Source organism: Phaenicophaeus curvirostris, chromosome 7 (assembly GCF_032191515.1).
Source record: "Phaenicophaeus curvirostris isolate KB17595 chromosome 7, BPBGC_Pcur_1.0, whole genome shotgun sequence".
NCBI lineage: Eukaryota > Metazoa > Chordata > Aves > Cuculiformes > Cuculidae > Phaenicophaeus > Phaenicophaeus curvirostris.
The window spans coordinates 31457927-31482602 of record NC_091398.1 but is presented as its reverse complement, the minus strand read 5'-3'; the positions used below and the strand labels follow the sequence as shown (position 1 = coordinate 31482602).

Here is a 24676-nt window from a genome sequence, read left to right as displayed (position 1 = left end):
TCTTGATTACAAGGCTAATCAAGCGTCCTGCCTGTGGACAGAGAGTGTCCTTGCCAAGGTATGCTTTGTTTCTTGAGCACCGTCATGACCAACTCCTCTAGAAAGGAAAAGGGAGTAATCCCCAATAGGAGGTCAGTGTATTCATGACTGCAAAGTGATAGTCAAGAACCAGATCATGAATCTTCAAAACGTTCTTGTGCAGCGGTTCAGAGGAAGAGCAAAAAGAGAAGCTCAAAGCTGCCAGGTTTCCATCACCAAACTCAGTTTATAACAGAGTTTATTACTGCTATTGCATTCACGTTATAGCACAGAAATAAGGCCCTCTGAACGGATACATAGCCCATTGATAGAAGGGAGTACTGTTACTTAAGGATTAAATACAGAGAGTCTCCAAGAAGTGGTAGGAAAGCTACTTAATAACCCAGCTCATGTCAACCATTTCTTTTTCCTCCCCATCTTGTTTCCCAGAGATCACCTTTGACAGTTAAGCAGCCAGACTAGACCTACTGCTGGGAGATGGAAAGCATGTATAGGCCTACAAAGCATTGGTATAATACGGCTTTATCATTGTTAATTAGCTGAAGGCAAAGTTTAAACTAAGATGCAATTAACCTCTGTAAGAGAACCATACCAGGAAATCAAACATTACTTTGCAAACTTGGATCAATTACTTCACAATCCTGTGTATATTCTACCATAGGCCATATAGATATATAGCTATACACGTGCCTTTGGTTTCCTTAGTCAGTAAACAGTAACACAAGTGTTCGGAAAACCTACTTGTTATGAAAGTCATAGATCTCCTGAATATTGCCAAAGATGATGTGTTCTTTATTAAGGATCCCAGGGGGTATTTCTTCCACTCCACTTGTCATTTCCCAAAGGTAGGTCTGGAAGACACCAGCAATTCTAGCAGTGAAAAAGAATAGATCTCCCTCTTTTATTGCCAAAAGCACAAGCTGACAAGGGGGAACTACGTGCTTTGAGATTAAACAAGATTAAAAAAAATTAGACATGTTCCAGTGTCACAGAAAGCTCTCCAGAGAAATTCAAAGTGCTGACACTTTAAAGTTGTCTGAGGAAAAACTAGAAACATGCCAACACCACCTGTCTTTGCTGTCCAGCTGATGGTGTCCAAAAACTGCAGGTGGAAACAGTTGAAAGATAACCTGGATGTGTCACTTCAATAACATTACATACATTAAAAAAAAATAAAAAAATCTCTTTTGCATTGCAAGAACTGACAGATTTCTCTGAAATACACTCTACTTTTGCCCAAAATATCACAGTTCCCTTCAGAAACACCCTGCTGTAGAGCTAGGCAAAGTATTTGACAGTGCAAATCCTGCTCTTTCTCTAGCATGAGATGATCCAAAGGAATTCTTAAGAAAATCTACATGACTCCAACAAAGACTAGAAACCCACAAATTTCAGGTCAACATGCAAATACATTGCTCTTCACTGAGTCTCAGGACATTGCTCTCACTCTGCCGGAGTGAGTACAGCTTTGTAAAGAAAGGCACACTCAGGTGTCCCTGGAGGTGCAAACATTTACAGCCACATGTGGAGAACACAGGACATGCTTCTGCCAGTGACAGACAAGCTTCCTCTGCTGCCTACCCAGCTCCCACCACTAGCAGGACATAGCTCCATGCTGGCCACCAGTGGTGGTTCCTCACACAGACTCTTGTAAAAGTGAACATGACCAATGCAAAGGATACGAAGTCTCTCCTACAAATACTGGAGGCCACATCTTACCTCTAAACATTCATGTAAATCCCTGACATAAGCTTTTTCTGTCTGAAGCAGCTCAGCCATTATGAATCTGAAAAACAAAGTATTTAGGGTGTTTTGGACATTACAGGAGTTTGTACAATGAACAGAAAACTAAACATCTCTCTATTGTCTTCATGAATCAGTGTCTTTGCACTCTAAGCCTTCAGCTGCTTAAATTTGCACCTTTCAGTTCCATGAATGAAATATCACTTTGTGCTTTAGTCCCTCGTATGGTCATTTTCTAAACATCTTTTCTGCATAAAATTCTAATAAGTTTAATTTCTGCAACCCTAAGTTGTCATTTACTAATTACATGCTTATCCTTAACATCCAATAGATCCCCAGTTTTTTTGTCCCCTCCTTGATAAGGACTGGAGATTCTACAACAGCAACACTTGCTTGACAGTAAGTCAACCTGAAACTTGACCTTCAGAGCTAATATAGATGGATTTGGGAGAAACCACTATTTTTGAAGAAGCTTCAACAGCTTGGTATCCAACTGGAGAAAAAACAGACTGCTGGGATGCCCAATAACCACATCTGTAGTGCTTGAGGCCGGGCATCTCAAAGCTGAAATGTCCAATGTTTTGAAAATGTGCTGCAGGCAGGCCAAGTGTAACCACTGTTCCCTAAAGTAAAAACAGTTTCTTATCAAGGGAATGCACTGAAGTGACAATTTCAGAGGGCTAAGAAAGACCATACACATATTTGCTTTCCAGAATATTCTCACAAAAAAAAAAGACAAAATACTGTGAAACGAGACTGCTTCTAGATTTAAGTGCAACAAGCTCTCTACAAATATTTCCTTTAGTATGAAATATGTCCACTTCTCCCAGTTCTACACCCAGTGAAATTGAACCTCAACTTCAAGTGAACTCTTGTGTTACTGCAACCCACTTAACTCCTCTGGATGTTGCTGGAGTTTAGATGGTACCTAGACATATAAAGATGCTCTTCATTTTTTTTCTTGTTCATTTTACTTTTCACATACAGCCAGAAAGAAATCATGACAATGAGTATCTCCATGACATTAGGGCCTAATCAAAGTGTTTGGCTCACTCCTTTTCCTTTCCAAAAGTAACTTCTGATTAAAACCAAAATAAATTCAGCCTGTGTGTTCTGAAATTCTCTAGCCTACAAGTCACTACTTCTACCCTCCACCTGTAGACTTATCACAAGAGCTCTGCAGCTGGAAGGACTTAGAGGATTGTCAGTCAATCCTGGTCATGGAAATATCACAGAATCACTCTTAGGTAATGGCAGATGGTGAGCATTTGGGAACATACTCTTTCTTTCTGGCCGACTTCCTTTTTTCTTCGTTGGCTTCATGATTTGCATCTCTCAGCTTTACTTCCCGGTCTGAAAGACTTGCTGGAATAATATCTAGTTCTAGGTCCTTGTTATCCTAGAAAAAGTGACAGTACAGATTTTAAATTCATTGTAACTTTCCTTTTGTGCAAAATGCAGCATGTTCACAAGATTAAATGGGTAAGAAGGGACAAAAGCAAAATAAAGATACTGATGTCAGAAAGAAGGAAAGTCAAAGAGATTCAGAAGAACTACACTGAGAAAGGGGAAGGGGAGAGAGAAATCTTAATAAAAAAAAAGCCAACTATGAGATTTATTATAGTCTTCACTATTATTCCTATCTAGAAATAGGTATTCACAAGAAACATCTAAACTTTACCTTGGTCTTTCACATTTAAATTAGTTGCCTAGTATGGGACTTGATAAGTAGTCTGATAAAGTAGGGCACTATGCAGAGACAATCTCAACTTCCAATGGCCTTCTGCCATGGAAATACCTTTCCAGAGTGTGGTTAGTAACTTTGTGTAAACCAGAGACCCTGGAACAGTACATTTAAGGAACCCTGGGGGTGTAAGTGAAGGAATTTATTCCTCTGCCTTTGATACATAATTTCAAAGGACAGTTGACTGAAATATTTTTAAGTTTTTCTGCTTGTGGCACTCCCCTTCAATACTGTGGCCATGGAGTAGGAGGAGATTTTCATTTTTATTTCTCTTGTGTCACTCTATTTCACCTAAAAGACCTCAGAGACGAGGTTGGGGATCAATTTTTTTTGGTTATTTAAAGGATGAGAGAATGGAAACTTGCAGTAAAAGTCTGATTTTGATTCAAAATAATGGTGTGGGAGCAGGATTTATGGCTTATGCTAAAATTAACACAGACTTTTATTCAAATAGTGTGTTTCCCCCTCCTTCCAAGTAGCTGTATGGTCTCCTGGAGAATGGTGCAAACATTTGTTTAGAGACACTTTCTGATCTCCACCTGTGTCATCCTCACATCACTAATCTGCCACAAAATATTCTTTGCTCTTCAGAAACAGTTCTGAGTTTGGCTACGTAGGTTGGCCAGGTTTTAAATGTTTCTAATGGACACAGGATACCCTGCAGCATTCACACTATAGTCTTCACTTCCCTCTGTGACTTTTAGCTTTGGTACAACACCTCAGCAGGACATGGACTTACAGTACCTCTGTATTGATTCCAAGGGCTTTTTCCAGGGAGAAGCGGTATTTCCCCATCCTGAGAGAGAAGTCACGGTAGCGTTTGTCAACAGTGGTGACCCATTTCCTAATTTCAGTGGCGTGTATATGTCCTTTTTCTACAAAGCTGTCAGCCAGCTGGATGAGGAGCTTCACTTTCTCCTTTGTTTGCTGCCCAAAATATGGTCCTTGGTTATGTTGCATTATTGTTATTTCCTTTACTTTTAATTCACACAGCAGTCAGAAACAGCTCACAATTTTTTACATCATTAAATAGTGCCCGTGCTTCATCTTATAGAGAATCAGATGCTTTAAACTTTGCTCAGTAAAACATGAAAGGAATGACATTTTTATAAGGACACTTATGAAGCTGCAGGAGTTAAAAAACCTAAAATTTTTGAAACCACACACAAACACAAACACATAAGGAAAACAGGCTGGAATTTAGACATGCTTCCTTCTCGTAATCAAAAACTTATTTTTTGGTGAGCCTTGGAGTAGGAGAGAGGATTTAAAAATCATACCTCATAAACAACACCAAGGTACTCTGAATCTAGACCTAGGTGGTTCTGTAGACCAGTGTAGGCAGGTCATTAATATACCACATATCAGTGCAGGAAGAAATCTGAGTCACTACTAATCTGTTTCAGAAACAATCAGAATTTAAATCCAAATTCTCAGTCTATTATAAAATCTCCCATCAGTATTTTATTTCCATTTAGAGCATTAAAAACTAAAATATGCCTGGATTCCAAAACATACTCTGAGACCCCAAACCATCCAGAGGTCTTTCCTATTCCACTTGGGCTCTAACTGGCCCTTAGTCACTATGGTTTTCCGTGTTGACGAACTTTGTGTAAACCTGGCACAAAAGAGTTATTTATAAATTTTAGCTTAGATTCCAAAGCTATCCTAGGAACTAAAGGTACCTGAACCCTATATTTGAGCAAACTCAAGTACAAAATGCTTATAAAGTTGGAGATATCAACTGTACAGACTGCACTCCAGCTGTAACACACACATTAATCCTCTAAATTAAAGAAGAATGAGTCTTATCTCCAAAGGTACTGGCAAGTGAGTTTTCAGAGATGGAGAGAACATTCCACTCTGCCTGAAGAGAGACATGCTATTGGGCACTTGATGTTATCAGCAATCTGGCCACAAATAGATAAATGTACATCAGGCCCCAAAAAATCTAGCAGATTTCAAACACAAAAATAAATTCAAGAAATTCCACCTGAAAAATAAATTAACAGCTGGATCACAGGTTGTCTTAACAAATTAATTGAGTAGTTAAGTAAAGCTAGGTATGCAGAATAAAAATCTGACTTTCTCTTATACTTAAAGGGTGTTTCATTCCCCTCAAATACCCATGTTTTTGCTTTCCAAACAATTGGTTTGGCCAGAAAGTTATTGGGATCAGGAAGGCTTTCAGTTACAGCTTAATTTGAGAATAACATGAGTCTGGGAGTGGCGTGCATTTACCAGATTCCATATGGCAGTGAAAATAGTCTGGGTCAGCAGTAGGAATGTGATTTACTAGGACCCTAGGGGGCAAGACTAGATGCATCAGTGTAAGGAACAGCCAGTAATGGTCAATAAATAACAAGGTATAAAATGTATATTATATATATATGTATAAAATATATATCCTAGTTTGGGTTGAGTATAAAAAGTTTGGAAACTGCAGGATGAATTGGGATAATTCTGTTCAAAATTAAATTATAAACTGGAACATGATTTCAGGCAGACTGATTATAAGTGGTTAGAGGCCAGAAGCAGCGCTCAAAGAATGTTGTACGGTTTGTGTCTGATTAAATTAACTTCCACTCACTGCTAGTTATCTCCCATTTTCACAAACATGCAAGCTAAGGAAAAAGGAAGGAGACAAGAATACCACAAAGACTGTGAATCAAACCCATGCAAGTATGGACAGCCAAATGAGGAATTTAGGATTAGAGAAGATCAATTTCAGGACACAGTGAAGCTACATAATACCAAACCCATAGTCTTGCTGCAGTCAGACTTCGTAATTTATATCCTTATCAGTGACTGTTAATACCTCTGTGGATTCACTGTCTGTGAATTACCTGTGGTTTGAATTAATTTGTCTGAAGCAGATCCAATCACCATTCCTCTGTAAACCTCACCAGATTTCTCAGAATTGCTACATATAAATTAATAGGTTTTTGGTAATGCAGCTTTATCTTAAAAATCTTCACCTTAGAGTTACAAACCCACTTGCTTAAAGTATTTTGTTGGGATCAGCAGATTATTTCTAACGAGATAAATGTTCATCTGTGATCAACCCATCTGGAATTAATGAAACAAAGTGAAAGAGCAGAGGAATCCAAGATGACCTTGGATATATTCAGATCAATTAGTTACTCTATGCCAGTTTTGTATCATTGTTTGAGGATGGAATGTGTCATTAGGTTGCTGTGAACTATGTATGCAAATGGACTTTCCCTTCCTTTTGATAAGAACAAAATGATCTATAATCAGTACACACCAAGCAGGAGAAAGCCTCCTTTTAAGGTCTGTGTCTCACTAAAAATGAAACATCACATTTCTCAAAAGACATTCATCTTCTGGGCTAGGAATGTCAGGAGGAAGATAGAAAATTAAGAGAATATTATTAGAGAAATTTGAGGTATTGAAACAGTATCATAAACACAGACTAAGGCAGATGCTATAATCAGACTGAAGTCACTGTTTACCTTGGCAGGTATTCTGAATTCCCCATATTCCTTTAGGAGTTCCTGAGTTTCTTCTGCTGATTCCCCGGTGGAGTTGTGAGTAGAGAGGTAATATTCACCTGTTTCTTGGATCCAGTCTAAGGCCTGTGAATATCAAAGAAGCCCAAAGTAAAAAAAATCAAAAAGAGTCTTTGTATTTCAAGAACGAATCTTTTGATAAAAAAAGGAAAAAAACCCTGCCAAATAAAGGATATTAAATCCATTGGGACTTAATACTGTGTATACTAAAATGCTTTCTAGGAACACATAAAAAGAGTACAGTAATCAAAGAAAATGGGAGAAAATACAAAAGATGCTGTATGTTTCCTAGGAGAAAGAGGAATGTAGGGAATTCTACCCATATACAGACAAATCTACACAAAAGGAAAGCAGTTTTCTTGTTCACTAGTAGCTCAATAAAACAAGGTTGCTTTTACGTTTATTTTCAAACAAATTAACAAATCCAGAAACAAATCTATCCTGGTAAAAATACTGAGTTTTGTTGTTGGGTTTTGGAATTTTCTTAAATTGTTTTAGAAATCTATGCTTACCGTGTTTTCAGACATTATGGTTTTTAAATACAACTTGAGATTGCAACAGAAACCTCACAGAGAGACATTACACAGATTCAAGAAACATTTACCCGCTGCCAGGCCAGAAAGGCAAAGTGGGTTTTTCACACTACCTGTTTGGCACTGCGCTCAAAGACAACATATTGTTGGCACTGATCTAGTCTCCTTTTCTTCAGGGTCCAGAAGTGAAGGACCCGGTTCTCCCTCTGCAGTAGCTCACTCAGAATGGCTGTAGGGCAAAGGAAAATACCTGCATGATTAGTGATTCTGTGAGTGCATACAGAAATACAGCCATAAAAAGCTGAAATTACTTACTCTACCTGGACGGCACTCCTAAAAGCAGAGGCCCTGAAACTGTGCTTCTTGAAAACAAGCATAGATTCAAAGGGTCTGGTTTAAAAAAAAAATCAAAAACTGAAACCAAACCAAACCCAAAACATAACCAACAAAGAGGGCAAAGTTGTAGGGTTATCTAGTAAAGGAGGAGATGCTAGAGCAGAGTTTGGCATTTACTCAAGTAAATACAGCAGGGTACATGATTCTGAATTGTTTTGTTCTCTTCTTTTGCTTATTTCAGGCGTTCTAGTACTGGTTGACACAGGTGAAGTTGCCTTTATACTGCCTTGTCTGTTGCTCTGGCCCCAGGCTACCCAGCTCTTGGCACCAAATCTACTGCACCATGTAGAGCTCTGGTCATGACTGAACTTAATTCTGACCCGAGCCTCCAGTTTGACGTACCTGGAAATGCTTGTTATTCAGCTGTGCTGCCTGGCAGCCCTCGGTGTGCTGTTTCCTGTGCACTTATCGCTAAGCTACAATTTTGGGTTGACTCCTGGTATTGGTCCTCTAACTGTTTTCTGCATGACAGGGATGTCACAGACACATGTTCAGGAGGAAACTGGCAGCCAGACCGTATCAACGTGATAAAAAGGTGGGATTTAACTCTTTAAAAAAGCACCATGTGTTTAACTGAGAAGATTATACACAGAAAGTGTGCAAGAGATTTATGCTATACCATTAGCATAAACATTAGCTTGACCTAAGATTTTCTAATTAAACCGAACTTAGCCTTTTGTAGCTAGCAGCCGTGTGGCTCATCCCAGCCGAGCTCAGGTATCCCGGCTGCTAAGGCACCGCAGCCCTCCTATCCTATCCCCAAAGCAGAACATCTGCTAGAGTGGGTTTAGGCACTCACAGCCCGAGCAGTAACTATGCTCTTTTATAGTAAAACATCAAGTCTGGCTTCTCAACACTTAAAGTAACTTATAATCATCTACAGCACCTGTTCATAACCTCTCTCACCCTAAGCCCTTTGTGAATGTACCAATATTGCTTATGTATCAACACTGGTGATAGCAAACAGGTTTGGATGTATCCCTTCCCGTTTAAAAGTGTGACTGATTATGGTCACAAAATTTGTAATAGTTCAGGTTAATTGCAAAACCTAATCCAGTCCAGCTGAGGACATTGGGAACTTTGTCCAAATGACAAAATAAACTTTGCGCTTGTCACGGGTGCTCTAGATCACATCTCTGCTTAAAAACAGTTTATGCCTAATAAAATTAATTTTGTTCAGTATTAATGACTTTGAATTTGAAGTACAATAAGTATCCTACTAAATGGTGCTTTTATTCTGAACTAAAGCATCCACTCCGAAGATGTTCTGTGGGTAGACACGGCTAGCATAAGAATTACAATTTTAGCTTAGAAAAAGACTAATATACAAGCTGATTTTTATGTAAGTGAATTGTTTCAAACAAGCACAGTGAGGAACACTTACAAGCTTATATCAGGTATATATTTAAAGGCTTACTGAATGAGAGTTTTTAAAATTTTCCTGTGATTTTCAATTGCAGGGAACAGAAGTCCACAACAACAAGAATTTGACACACCAGAGAGGGGAAGGTGAACAAAGTCCTAATAGCATTGAAGAACTGGTATTGAAAGAAAGGAAGGAAAAGAATATCTTAAGTAGCACCATTTTCATCTTCTGTGAATAACCAAAGTTCCCGTCCCCCCCATATGTCTGCATTGCTTTTAAACTGTATCTTTCTGCAGCTTGTAAGAAAGCAAATAATAATTACAAAAAATGGTTTGGTTCTGCAGAATAATTTTCCCTCCTTCTTATCAGCACCTTGAAGCATTGCTAGGCAGATATTAACAACTGTTTAATTAAACAGAGGAGTTGAAACATTTTGAAGATCTCAGATATATTGTCTGATTGCAAACACTGCTCTTTTGACCACAGGAAAGTTAACAACAGGCAGCTACTTTTGCTGGTGAGTGTTTGATGTAGTAGGACATCAAACAGGCTTCCAGGGACAAAATAATAGTAGATACATCATAAAACCAAGCAAGCTTGGGGGCTCATTTTTTTCCATTCCTCAATTGTTTAGTGACAGCAGGTGGCAAAACTGAAGGTGCCTTCTCAGCATGTTCACAAACTTTACGATGACCACACAGCAGAGAGGGGAGCAAACAAAACCTTCAATGCTGTCATTGCACCAATGCACTAACCTTTCACTTGCTGCTCAGGTCCCCTTGTATGGCTTGCTACTCCAGGCATGCTGACATTGTTCCTGTGGATGTACTTGAGAAATACCTCAGCGTTCCTTCGTGCTAGCGTACAGGCCTAAGAAAAACAGCCCCCACCAAAAGAATCAGTAAAGATAAGCAAAGGGGACTCAAGAGAGTTTTCTGTCTATTTTTCAGGGAGAAGGTCTCTTTCATATAGGAACATGAGAGCTTCAGCTAAGAGTCAATAAACGGAGCTAATAAATAGACTCATAAATATATTACAACATATGAGTAATTTTGAATATAGTGGCTGATTTTATATGTTAGGGCAAATTAATTACAATAATAAAACAGCTGGTTGTAAAGAGCCAGTGGAGCCAGTGCATCATACATTTTCAATCTAAACAAAGCTGATCCATCTCTTAAGAAAAGGACTCATTTTTTCAAAAAACGTACAATCTAGAGGTATATTTTCTTAAGCCTAGCCAGCAAGTGTAATTTCATGTTGTACATCACTTTTAGTGGAAGGTGGGAGGCTGGCTGCCAGTTGACTTGTCAGCCTGTCAGCTCCACAGTTCTTACAAAGCAGCACCTGGAATGCAGGAGGAAATCTATCTTGATCCTGGTGCTGCCCTGCAGAGACACAACTGCTTCAGTTGTTAGTAGTTCTTCAATTATTGGCTTGGTAGATGAAATTTGAAATGCTGGATGGTTTGTATAAGACAATACCAAAATGCTGCATCGTATCTGTCATTTATAATGCTCATCACATGCAATTTCGAGAATTTGAACTTTGAACTGGCACAACTAACATCCTCCAAATACAATGTAAATACCAACTAATTAGTCCTGAAGACACCTCTCTGAGATTTGCATCTATGATAATGCTATGATACCCTTACCATAATAGAATGAAACTGGCCTAGGGCTTATACAGTCAGCCAGCAGCTGAACTGGAATTGCATCTCATCAACACTGCTGTAAATCAAATACTTAATGGGGAGATTTCCTGATTTATTAGAAAACTCAAATGAGACCTTGAGAAAAGCCTCCTTCTGTTCCAGATGTTTGCTGATCAGAGGGATGACGTGGTCTATCTCCGCTGCTGGTCCAAGCTTATCTCGACCTCCACACCAGTCTTCATCCCGTCTGTATTCTTGTTCCAAGCTCTCTAATACGCTACACACCTGAAACATGCCCATAGCACAACAATTTGGTTATCTGCAATCATAATCAGGAGGAACATATCAGTAAAGGTTGTGACCACAAATACTTGAAATCTAAATGTTTTGGACTATGGACCGTGGTATGGAGGGTAAGTGGATATGAAACAAGCCCTGGACAGAATGATCTAGCAGTTCTTACACATAGGGATCTCTAAAGTATGGGATGCAATTCATCTGGTGTAAGGGTGATAAATCCTTCTTCTCTTCTGAAGAACAATCAGAGGGAAGCTAAGAGGTTGAATCAAGGCAGGGGTCAGCACTGGCCCCAGTGGATCACTCAGGAAACAATCCCTTTTCTGAAACGGTGCCTTAGATGTGTTTAAATCCCACTAAACTCAAGGAACTTAGCACATAGTTAAAGAAAAACACATGCTTAAATACTTACCTGAAAAAAAAGAAAGTATGGAGCTGAAACTAATTCTCTTCAGCTGCATGTTAGTTGCTCCCTATACAGCTTTTGTAAAGACTGATGGAAACCAATAGACATTAAATCAGTGTCACAACCTAGGTGGATGCAGGTGTTCCACTCTACAAGTCTTACACAAGCATCATCTGCTTTGCTAGAAAAATGAGAATGAGGTAAATAAAACCAACACATTCTGGAAACTATGTGCAGATTGCAGATTCTGAGAATGACTCAGTCACTGAAAAACTGCAAAAGTTTTCAGGACCACTTGAACTTTCTTCTTCTCTCCCAGAGGGCTCTCCCTACACACTCCACTGCTGAGATTACTCAAGACCTAGTCAGTTATTGCTGGGGGTCCAGCTAATTCTATAACCGCGTCCCTTTTCTCATTCATACCTGCAACTTCCATATGAACACTATTATAATTCAGAGGACTGTACAAGCCCAAGCACAGACTGGAAGAAACTCCAGCTTCACCCAACAATCCTCCCCACTATCACTGGCCATTTTCACATAACTCCATTCATGAGCACATTAATCTCAGTTTTAAAACTGGTGAACTGACATGAACTGATCCACTTACCCTGCTGCCAGGCCGTTCAAGGACATAATGTATTTGACAACCCGAAATCATCTCCTTCCTTGGATGCAAATCAGCATTCCCCCTCAAATATTTATCAGAAAGCCAGTGCCTCATGTTATTCAGGCACAGAAAAGCATTTTCATTTTAGTTTTCAGTTCATGAAAGCTTTAGTACTATACTGGATACAGGTGACTTAAAAATAAAAGTGGATGGACTGCCTGGGGCCCCCGTCCTTTCAGAAAGAAAATGTGCAAATACAAATATCATCTCTGTGTTAAGATGATAAGAGAAATTAATATAAAAGGGCTGTCAATGAAGTCAGAGACAAACTGGGCTATTTGATAGGCCAGGGCTCCACCAGTTGCATCAAGAACATAGTATGCTTGGGAAAGACAGGCATGAAAAAGTTTGGCTGATTATGACAGTCCCTCCACCCTTTTAATTGCTTTTTCTAGATATTCAGATAATTCAAGATCCAGTAAATTACTCAATCCATTGCCATGCTGTCAAGGAGCAGACCGTTTGGGCCACAGATCAGTTGTACAGCACACGAGAAGATAGACTTCAGATTTGTAACAGTGAGTTTATGAGCATTCAAAGACTGAATGATCTTTGCCGTACACATTTGCTGAATAGACACAAATAATGAATGAACCTGTGGGCACTGCAGTATGCTTGTCTAGGACTTGGAAACAGCAAGAGAGACTGAAATGATAAATGACTGGCTATGAATATTTTGGCCAGCACATTTGACTATCTAAAGCACTAATAAATCCCTTAATGGTTTTACTTTCTCACAGTCCTCTACCAGCAGTAATTCATTTCAATCTTGAATGCATCAGGGACTGTAAATCTGTCTGAAACTCTTCACAGTGAAAGACGTTCATTATAAGGAATGAATTAATCATAAACAATCTTAAAAATGACACCAAAAAGTGCCCCAAGGATTATCTACAGCCTCAATGTTAAGGAAAAAATAATCTCTTTCCATAATGATATGTTTAGTTGTGCTAAAAAACTTCCCATGTCTGCTTCTTTTATCGAGGAACTAACTGTGCAATAAAAACAATCAAAAATTTAATGGAAGTCATTGCCACCTTTTGTATAAAACCACAGGTTCCTGCAATATCCATGCTAACACAAACTGATTTGCTTCAGTAGATAACATCAGGAAGGCTATTCAGGTATCCACACTATGGCACTAATTCTCACTGACTACAGTAAAAACGGCACCTGTTTGCGCAAGGGATGAATAATCCCACCATACCAGCAGCCAACTGGAATGTGTTTTGCAATTCAAGGACACCTGGAATGAAGTAAATTTGTGTCAACATATAAGGTTACTGCTGTAATTATTTGTGTTGTGTATAGATTTAAGAGAAATCCCTTCATAACTTGGCAACTTTTTTTCTTTCTTCAGCATGGTGGTGTTTACCTACTAACATTGGCTAGTACTGCTCACTAAGTAATAAATAGTTAATTGCAAGCAGTTCTCAAGGAAAAGCAGACATATTTCTCAATATTAACTCTGATATGAGAGCTTCAAATACGCATGGTGGGATTTCTGAAATTCTTCCCATTGGAAAGGGAAAAAAACCCAAAACCTTCAAGTGTTACTTTGCTTCACTGAAAACTTTAAGATTAAAAAAATTGCAAACTGCTGCCTTTGCTGTGTTTTGTTTTGGGTTTTTTTTATTACAATATTTGCCAGAGAAACAAATTCTGACTAGTTAAAACTTTGGTTTCCACATGTGGGTTAGCACTGCTACGCCAGGAAAGCAAATGTCCTTTCAGTTAATTTTCCCACTGCTGTGAGGACCCTTGCCAGCAGAAGATCCTCTGCGCTCAGGATCAGACTAGAAAAGCCACAGCTATCAGCACTTCTACATATTGGAGGGCACCCACATTGGTGCTTACCTGTTGGAAGTCACCCGAGGACTCAACACTGGCCTTATTCAAGTGACAGAAAGTTTTAAATGTAACTAATTTGTGGATGAAGACACGCAAACATACGTAAAAAGAAAAAGGGCAGTTTAAAAGGAAAACATGGGTGACTGAAGCCACACTCGTACTTTTGGGATCACCCAAGGAAATGGGAGAAGAACGAGCCTGCTCTTTAATGGTATTAGCAGATCAGATATTAATTACAGTTCAGCACTCTGGAACAGTGGAGAAACTGCACTGCAGATCTTTGTGAGAAGCAAGACCTTTGCACTATGCACCGGGAGCTAAATCCCAGGTTGTAGCAATATGCTACAGCACAGATAGATTGTTCAGCTCACCTGCTCAGAGGTTTTGTAGAAAGCCACCGAGGCATTGACAAGTTTGAGCCTGTCCTCCATCTTCAGCATCAGCTGCTGCCAGTGCAGGGCTACCTTTTCGGCACATTCTCTGATAGCATCAGCATCATAGTGCCCAGCCTGTAGCAACACTTCAGCTTTCTGCTGGACCTGCAGGGCACTCTGGTGTGTCTTCTGTAAGGAAGTGGCATGAAAGAGGGACTGTGTATGAGGTGAAGAAAGAGAGGTTGTACAGATGCGCCAGATGTATGGTAGAAAGGTGGAGTGAGGCATGAGCATGGAGATGTGAGAGAGTGAAACATTTTCAGAATTATCTTCAGTTAACAGTTACTTTCTGCAAAGCATTTTAGTTTCAATTATTCACACACATTTGCAACACATTATTATAAAAAGCAAGCACTGGCTAAGATGGGTTATGTCCACTGAGCAGCTGCTGCCCGTAGGGCAACAACCTGGGGTGAGGTTCCTGGTGGATCCAATTTACAACCCCAAATCAGGCAGCTATTGAGTTCCCAGCCAGCTTGTACTCAGTGCTCACTGCATCCTACATAATCCGCAGATACAAAGCCAAACACTAAAAAGTTGGCAAACTGTGGACCTAATGACCCTAATTTGACTCTTGCCAGGCAGTTTGCTCAGGCATGTAATGTCCTGTCCGCAGGACATGAAACATCAACCCTAGTAGATATGAAGATGCCTTACTAAATGGCATGAGCTCTATCACAAATATCAGCCCCTAAAAGATATATTTCTGAAAGCCAGTTCACTCATATTGGAGCTGTACTGTACTACCTTTCAGGGCAGAGTTGGGGCAAATAAAGCCATTTTCTCTACACTTCCCCAATTTACTCAGTAGCCACTTTACATGCAGGACTGAATTATCTGCCTCATTCTCCAGCTGACACCAGAGCCTCTCAGAGTCACCAAGTATCAATTCTAGCTTCCTTTGTGGCGTGCTGAGAGGAAAATAGCCCCTGGCCCTTCACAGCCTCCTAAGTAACCACGTTCAGGTACAGTTCAGTCCAGTATCTGATTTTAATCTTCTGAACAGAAGCCCTAAAATCTCCCAAAGACTCCTCTGTTCTGCATCCCATTTGTAACGGCTGCTGACAAATTCTCATGTGATACTTTTATGATCTAATCCTTGAACCTGGAAAGAAGCTTGAAATCATCTGGTAATACACTGATGAATAATGCAATGTAGAGAAAGCTATTAGCAAAAAAAGGATTAATGCTTGGCAGAAACATTTAGGAAGATGTTCAAGAACAACCGGTTAAATTTAATATCCAGCTGCTTTACTGATGTTAGAGTTGTAATACTTGTTTTAAATAGACTTTAAAGGATTTCAGCTGAAAATCAATTCCACATCTAGAGTTCCTTCAGAGAACAGTCTGCCCTGTACGCCTTGCTGATGTCTTCCCCATACTGAGCTTTAAACACTTTAAATATTTAACCTCATGTTTTCTGCCCTTGAAAACTTACTTTCCCCTTACTGTGGCATAACCCTCTTCTCCCACTGTGATTTGCATTTACCACCAAATACAAGCACTGCCCCAACGGCCACAAGCTGTGATAACACAGCCAGTGGGTGTCTTGTTCCCCAAACGCTGTCTGGTGGTGGCTGCCAAGGTGTGGTCAGCACAGCTTGGTACCAGCAGCTCATACAGAATTGATAGGAAACGTCTTCCTCTTCCCTCAGGAGCTGCAACAGCTGCTCCTTCCTTAGTGTGAGTGGACCTGGACCAAAATAGGTCATTAGCTGAGATTTAAACTCTATACTTACTAGCAACACTATAATGTATATTGACTTATTTTAAGTTTACTGGAAGGCAAAGACATTTTCCCCCTTCTAAGTCGGGCATCTCTTCAAATCTCCATTATGAAAATACTATTTTCATAATTTCAAATTTGTTTTTGTTTTGGTTAATTTCAAGCATATATAAACAACAGAAAGGCTTTTTCCAACTTGTAACCTTTTTGTAACAGGTCAAAGAACAATTAACATAATCTGGGAAGCATATACACCTTGATAAGCAGGAACAGGAGAAAGCAATAACCCCTCATTCTTGCAACTGGAACAAACATATCCTGTGAACGTAGAGCTTGTTTATAATGATCATAGAACCACAGAATCACTAGGTTGGAAATGACCCGCTGGATCATCAAGTCCAACCATTCCCATCAATCACTAAAACGTGTCCCTGAACACCTCATCCACCTGTCTTTTAAACACCTCCAGGGTAGGTGACTCAAACACATCCCTGGGCAGCCTGCTCCAGTGCCAAAGATAATGAAGATATATAAAAGCACTGTGCCTAACTGTCTTGTAATGCCCTAGTCAAGGGAGTCCATAGCCCTGCAGTGCCTTCCTATCTAAAGGAAAGCAGCTCAGACAAGGTGCTGTTCCTTCTGCCATGTCCTGGCCCCATGAGGGAGGCAAATGAGTTGGCTCACAATTAGTTTTTGAAGGACCTTTACGGGCAAAAGCTCACTTTTGCAGGCAATTCTTAAAAGTCGACCCTCTTGCTCATTTTTCAAACTAAAGTTATTTGAGAATGTGTGTTTGAACAAATGCCTCTTTTGCTGTCAACAAAACTAGAGTTGAATGTAACAAAGATTTCATGAGAGAGCATTATCTGGTAAAGAAGGTATTCATAAATGAATGCTGTGAAATGATCTGCAAATTGTGGACGTGGAAAGAAACTGACTTCACAGAATTTTTCCATGTTCAGATCACTTTGTGAATTTTAATCTTCTCTTTTTTTACCAAAAAATTATTAATGATGTGTTAGTGTTATTTTCATGAAAGGAAAGGCTAGTATTTGACAGCCAAAGAACTAGGTGCAGATGATAAATAATATATTTCACTATTAACCTCTGGCTGCATCTTGAGTTTAATAATAAGCTGATTTTCTAAAATTTTGATTCCTTCCCTCCCTTCAAACAAGCAATGATTGATGCCCAAGAGATATCCTTTTGTATGATGTTCACCTGGGAAGGAGAAAAATGTTAACTTGTTTGTCTTACCTCTATGGCCAACTGAAACTGCTCATGCTCCCGCTGGAGCTGCTCAGCTTCAGAGAGGGAGCTTGCATTGACAAGGCTTGCATTCAGCATCGATTCACCATTCCTGATCCAGCCAAGCACCTGTAAAAGAAAGGATGTGCTTATGGAAAGGTTGCTTCAGTACAAAGGTTTCCGTAGTCACTGATCAGAAAATGCTTCAGGACTGACTCACGAAAAGGTACTTGGCTTGGTGTGGTCCCAGGCTGAAGCAGTGAGCAGGAAGAAATCCTAGGATAACAATTTAACGACATAAATTTTCATAGAACAAAGACCTCATTAAAGAGTTATTGGCCAAAGAATTAAAATCTCAAAGTATTGACATAGATATTCAGGTAGCTGAGAGTTTTTATTTCCAAGGTTTGATCACAGAAATGAATGTTCCCCTATGCAAATACTGCAGGGCAAAATTAAAAAAAAAAGCATAATTAGGGCAATTTAAAGTGATATATAAAAATCCCTCTCTTTTTCAAGTTTCCAGCTAGAATCACAGATCCTGCAACTCCTTTCTGTTCCAATTGCCTGTGTATCTTCCACACAAAAGTCAGAGCTTAGGAGTGAAGAGGGAGAAGACACAACTAGTTTCAACTGACACAGAGTTAAGATGCAGCTGGACTTTCCAACTGCATGCAGAGCTAGGAAGAAATCTCAAGTCTTGCATTTCATATTCAGCCAAGAGGCTTCACTTCAAGGACACTCAGACTCTTTGTAGACATGCAACCAATGCTGCAATGACTGCAGAATCAAATCCTAAATATACATAATTAATGTATAAATATAGTATTCAAGTAGCAAATTTTCCTGCTATTTTAAACAAATGTTTGGAAAATTAGCAGCCAGAACACATGTGCGTGTTCTTTGCTGTGTTGTCTCAAACCCTATTTTCTACCTATGTGGGTGTCAAATTATTCCAATAAAGCAAGAAAGTTGCTGAATTCAGTTCACAAATGCACAGGAAATCCCAAATGCCCAATCACTGCCCTAAATTTAGCTCATGATTTCTAAAGCTTCAAAATTGACTCTGCTGCAATATTCTACATAGTAATTTCCCCTTTCTGCCATCATTTTCACTGAGTGATCCATTGAACTGTCTGAAAGAAACAGGTATTTTCTGTTGTTTTGGTTTTTAAACCCTACAGCATGTATCACCCTAGTTATAGCCATTCAGTTCCTGTAGGGTAGGAAAATGAGTTTTCCCTAGGAGAAAGAAAGGGAAGCCATCTACACATGTAGCTGACCCCAATTTGTACAAAATTACATTCTGCTCAGTACAAGGGTGTGGAACATCCCATTTGTCAGCTTTCTCTCTTTCATCAGCAGGTGTTATTGTAGCTGTGGGAAATACAACAAAGATTTAAAGGAAAAAAAAAAATCAAGTTATCATATGGCAATTCTTTTGGCTGGCATTTTCTATAATCCATCACACAAGAAAGCTCTATTATTACTGGCTACGTGGTATCAAAAGCTGAAGCAAACCAAAGGATCCCTGTATGGGGGAAAAACTTGAAGTGAGGACATCATAGAGCAGGTCATGGTTACACATTTTGTATACAATGACATATTCTGGCTTGGGTCATTTTGAGTGTATAGAACACTGAGTATGAGTGCTAAAAATGCAGCAGCTTATATTTCTTAAAACAGTATAATCAAGGCAGGATAGAGTCCTCTTAGGAACAGCTTTCAATTGAGCTGAAATTTTCAAAACATGCCGCAAAGGTTTTAATGCAGATTTCATAAAAATATCTGAAGTTTCCAAACAGTAGAAAAAAAAAATGCCTGAAAATCTCAGGCTTGGCAACTTGGTTAGTGAAAAGCAAATAGGCAATAAGGTTGAGTAAGGAGGAAGAGGGACCATAAAACTGAAAGCAGCCAGGTTTCCTCTAGTGTTAACAATACCTGTGCATCCCTCTGTACAACTGCCTTGCTGACTCCAAAATACTCAGGGTAAAGCAGTACAAGTCATGCTTTATTGGACTGCATCTTGTCAGCAATGCTTGCAGCACTCTACTTGACCAAGGCTGCTGCCCTCTCTCCTCCCCCTGGAGCATGGGTTCAGATGTTCTCTGTGAGGCTCCTGCACTCCCCCTTCCAGGCCCAGTAAGCACTCAACCACCAGCACATTTTGCTTGAAAGAACTTAAATCACTATCCCTTTCTACTTTCCAAACTCTAACATTTAAATGTCGGGGCCTTGTATGGGATTGCACCATTTTTTTTTCCATATTAATATTTTTTATCTTGTTTTTTTTTCCCCCTCCTCTTCTTCCATGTGTCTGTCATTTACATATAGTAACAATTTCAATTTCAGTTGTGTACACAAAACTGCTTAAGTCTAAGTGCAAAAACCAGCCATCAGCAGAGCCTTCCACTGTGGCACTTGTTTGGAAGTAGACTCTGAAATGTTTGGAAGAGAGCATTTAGACACTTGTATTTGGTTTACAAGATGTGCTCTCAAATTGGCTCCTCCTCGTATGGTGATTAATATATTTTCATCAAAATAAGTATAGAAGCTGCTAATGCACCACCAAAGCACTTCTCTGATCATTTCTTATTTTAAGAGATTCACTGTTACCTGGCAATGTGCAGAGAGACCAACAGCAAAAGATGGCTTTAAAGAGACATCTCCTACTAATCACATATTTTATCAACTTTGGAGAAGCAGTGATTAAATAATTTTTGGAGTTAGGTTTCCAAAGACTTTCTTTAAAAGCCTTTTTTTTAACAGTGAAGCAGAAACACATTGATGGCCACTTGCCACTGGAGAACGCTTCAAGGCATGGGTTGCTCCACACAACAGCCACCATAGTGCTGAAACAACTCCCACCTTTGACTAATTAAATAATAGTACCCAATTCTTCTAAAATTCATACCCTGAGACTCTGCAATCTTCAGTGAGCCCAGAATCACGTGCTACATGGAAAAAAAAAAAAAAGTGAGATATCTCCTGTGCAGCCCTCAAGAAATGAGAGTTGCGTCTCATGAAGTGTTTCTGTCTAATGGTTTAGTTTAGTCAGAATACCTTCCTTGATGTTTCTAAGAAAGACTTAAGGCCTTACTAATGATACTTTACAACTTATGTTGGAAAAGATTTTTAAGTTTAAAAGGCAAAATAATTTAGGTGAATCTTTTACATCTCTAAGCCTTTTGCAGCTTTTTTCAGAAGGCTCTTACTACCGTAGGCACAACCATCAGCAAGGACACATTCTGGTAGTTTTAGTCATATTTAAAATTACATCAGGTTTGCAGAAGCCACATGACATTAGATAGGGAAAAAAGCAAATATATTTAGTGTCTTTCAAATGACTACTTCCCATCATCCTCTGGACATATTCATCTGGAAGCAAATCTAATGCCAAACAGCAAAAGTGGATGGACAACAGGCACATAAAAAAGAATAAATACGCTTCAAAACAACCTGGAAAACAAGTGTAGTGGGACACTGTGATGCTATCTGGAAGTAAATTGGGTCAAGTTCACCACTTATCAAAAAAAAAGAAATAAAATATCCAAAGATAAACCAAGAGGGGGTGGTGGAATGTATAGGGAAGTCAAACAGCTACAAGCACAGCATTAGAGTTTGTTTTTTAAACAGTCTGGTTTGCGATTACTTTTATCTATGCAACGCAACCTCTGTAGTTTCCATCAGAAAAGAGTGGGGTCTGAACGACATGAAAACAGTCTTGTGCGGGTTACTTTTTAATAACTAAGAGTTGGTGAATCACTTATCTATACTACTTTAATTCTAAAGCAGTTCACAGAACTTCTTATTTAGAATTGTTCTGCTTTAATGGCCCCAAACTTCATTGTGTTGGCATTCAGACCCTTAGTGCATATGATATAAACCAGAAACCCCTAGCAGATGACACAAATCAATAGCGATAGTTAAAGGACTTAGTATTTCCATGAGCCATTATATCAAAATGCAAACACATGTATATATAGCCGCCTTGACCAATTTTACTACATCAGCAGAACTTAACCACATCTACAGTAGGTGTCTTGTAACAGTGATTCACAAAAGTGGGAGCAATTTGGTAATGAGATCATCTGTCCTCTCAGATGCACTAAAATGGAAGTGAAGGAGATCTGGACCAGACTGGAGATGAACTACAAGCCAAAATCAATATATTTCCCAATTTCATTAAATGGTTGGGAATGTGATTCATCTGCAGGAAACCAAATAGAGAAGGCACAGATATATTATAACTTGCCTCTTTATGAGGGGAAGCTGTAGCTGTGGTAATTTACAGGTTAATTAGCAAAGGAGTCCTTAATATTAAGCTAAACAAATAAAATGATTCTTCACTATTGGTTTGCTGAAAGCTTACACAGTAAAGGAGGGTCTGATGGTCCCACGCTCTGTTAAGGAAATACTAATTCAAGACAGCTGTTCTCCTCTCAGAGTAAGTATTAGATAGTTTAATCCTAAATCCATTTCCTTTGGTTGGAACTTGGTTTGTAGAACAGTTAAAGCCCAACAGGTACTTGATAATGAGGCAAAGTAACAGCAGGTACCTGCAGAGAGTGCTGCACTGCCACTGTACATCAGCCACAGGGCCGTCTGAGTGGTACTTCATCCTGTCAAGTGGGCTAGTGACATGTGGTCAGATAGGGATAACCTGTATTTTTAGTATCTGTGGTATATGTATCACTCCTCTCTATTTTCTATCATAAGTTAAAATGTCTTAGTCCATAATAAATCTACCGCACAAAATTCCAAGCTTAGCTAAGTTGTGCGTAAGAAACTTTGGGAACCTATGGAAAAAAGAAAAAGAACACACTTCATAATCACAGTAAAGTGGTGATTATGAAAAACAGTGTCTTCTTTTTTTTTTCTTTTCTTCCAGAAGAAAGCCGAAGCGCTTTATAGAGCTCTGGAGCTTCATGAGGAGTTGGCCTCATGAATTATCATGATTACCACAAATGCAAAATGTCTACATTCTCAAAGTAACGGTTTAGGAAGGTTCTGTGCTACTTTGATTTAAAGTTGCAAAATATTCACATCAGAGTGGACATTGGAAAAAGATGTATATACTGGCAATGGTGCTGCTAGCTTCTAGCTTGTGATTTGTCTGAGAATGAAAGACATTTGATAGTAATAATAAAACAATTCAGATAAAGCATCACTCAAATATTCAATTTGAAGAAAGAATAACTATGATAATGTGTACTGAGCACTCAGTGTATTCTATGTTTTTTTAATTTTTTTAGTAAACAAAGCAGCAAATCATCAGCATGAACACCTTCTAGTATCTGGACACATCCCATTTGTAGCGGTATGATGGAAAGCTGAATATTCCAGGTGTCTGGAAGAATGTTCCTGGTTTTCCTAACAAAATCAAGACCATTCCATTGAAATCCAGACATACACTAAAGTGTGAAGCCACCTGTGCAGGAAGTGTAGTGTCATCCTGTGCAGCAAAATAAAACGAGGAAACGTAAGGCATCCCAATTAAATATCAGGGGAAACCTAGGGAGACAGAACACTACTGCCCATACTAGGATGAAATCTGGAAGAAAGGCAATTTAACAATACTAAGGTGGCTAAACAGACCCTAGGATCTAGAAACCACCGACAGAATTTTTCATCTCACCCAGAAGATGTTGAAGATTCCTGCAGGTCGACAGATGTATAGCAATAAATGAAACCTCAAAGTAAAACTGCTGTAAAACTACTACTAGACCTCACACCTCAGTTATCCTTTCCTTTAGGCCAGTTCTCCACAACAACTTAAGTCTGGATACCAAATCAGATCATTATATGCCCAGAAGACATGGAGTTTGAGGCAGCTTCTCAGTTGACAAATTTATAGGGTCAGTTCTGCGCAGACTTCCCATAACTACTCATGAAGCAAATATTACATACACACACTAGAGGAAACAGAGCCCTTTGTTATTTGTAAAGGGTGATGCTGCAGTCTGACAGCAAATCAAGTACTGTTAAGGAAACAGGATTTAAGTTTGTCCACCTAAACTGTCCTGTATGTGACTTGGCAGAAGATGGTTTAGCAGGCTGCATGTACATAGTGGTTGAAAACCCATATAAGACCTTTATATGTGATTAAAAACTCTCACCTGTTTGACTTCAGCTTGTAGGTGCCGGAGCTGTAGGCACTGCTCTAACCTCTTGTGAGTTTGGTCAGCATTAAGCTCCAGCTCATGCTGTTTCTCATGAAGGAATTCCAGGAGTTCTTGAACCTGTGTCGCAAGATCAATGTCTTTTTCACAGATCAGCTCAATGCCTGCAACACGCAGAGAGAGATCATTGCATTTATTTGAAATTTCAGTTGCTGCACAAATGTAAGCTTCAAATTTTTTTGCTTGATACACTCTAAACTCTCTCACATGTATGTAATATTTGTCTTTCCCGTTTTCCTATTCTTCATCATTACATTTTTCTACAAGTAGTGTTTCTCTGGTGAGCATTGCTCACCTCGTCCATCAGCATCTGGCTAGTAGGACATCATTTAACCATAGCCTTGCTCAAAAACTTGCATGAACACCTGATTAAAAAAAAAGACAGAAAACCCCTTCCCTTTCTTACAGTAATTTATTCTTTAGAAGTGCATATCAAAAACAACTTAGAAGATGAAAAGAAAACAGAAGAGTGAAAAAAAGGAAGCAAACTCTAGTTGCCATATTTACAATAGTGCTACAAGCATGCAGAACTCTGTAATGTAAACTTCTTTTCCCATCTAGGCACTTTAGATGATCATTAACAACAATTTAATTTCAACCAGCCTACAGTTCATTCAGAATTATTCCACAGACCGACTTTCATCCAGTCCTCATATACCAGAGAGAAAATATGGCTTAGTATCACGTTCAATTTCATGCAGGATGCAGGGGATGGGGATAAACCCTTGATTTGCCTGTTCTGATTTCATAGCTGACTCTGACCTGATCAGGAGGTCAAAATAGAAATCTCCTGAGTCCGTTCCTACCTCCTGAATTTTCTTACAATCTTACGAGCCTTGTGTGTAGTGGTT

At 39.2% G+C, this 24676-nt stretch overlaps 1 protein-coding gene across 13 annotated transcripts in view; it reads right to left on the bottom strand.

The window, feature by feature from the left end:
- KALRN (kalirin RhoGEF kinase) overlaps positions 1-24676 on the bottom strand; it is a 514381-nt gene that overhangs the window by 156061 nt on the left and 333644 nt on the right. For 11 of the 13 annotated variants that reach the window (XM_069861465.1, XM_069861454.1, XM_069861453.1 and 8 more), the window contains 11 exons: positions 23763-23929; positions 17653-17772; positions 14607-14825; positions 11147-11296; positions 10110-10224; positions 7706-7821; positions 7003-7125; positions 4271-4453; positions 3063-3181; positions 1759-1825; positions 781-890 (listed from right to left, as the gene is read on the bottom strand). The exons of 1 other annotated variant lie outside the window; for it this stretch is intronic. In XM_069861465.1, the coding sequence (XP_069717566.1) occupies positions 781-890; positions 1759-1825; positions 3063-3181; positions 4271-4453; positions 7003-7125; positions 7706-7821; positions 10110-10224; positions 11147-11296; positions 14607-14825; positions 17653-17772; positions 23763-23929 (1489 nt within the window). The remainder of the gene's footprint in view (positions 1-780; positions 891-1758; positions 1826-3062; positions 3182-4270; positions 4454-7002; positions 7126-7705; positions 7822-10109; positions 10225-11146; positions 11297-14606; positions 14826-17652; positions 17773-23762; positions 23930-24676) is intronic. One more of the 13 variants, XM_069861455.1, reaches the window with a different exon arrangement.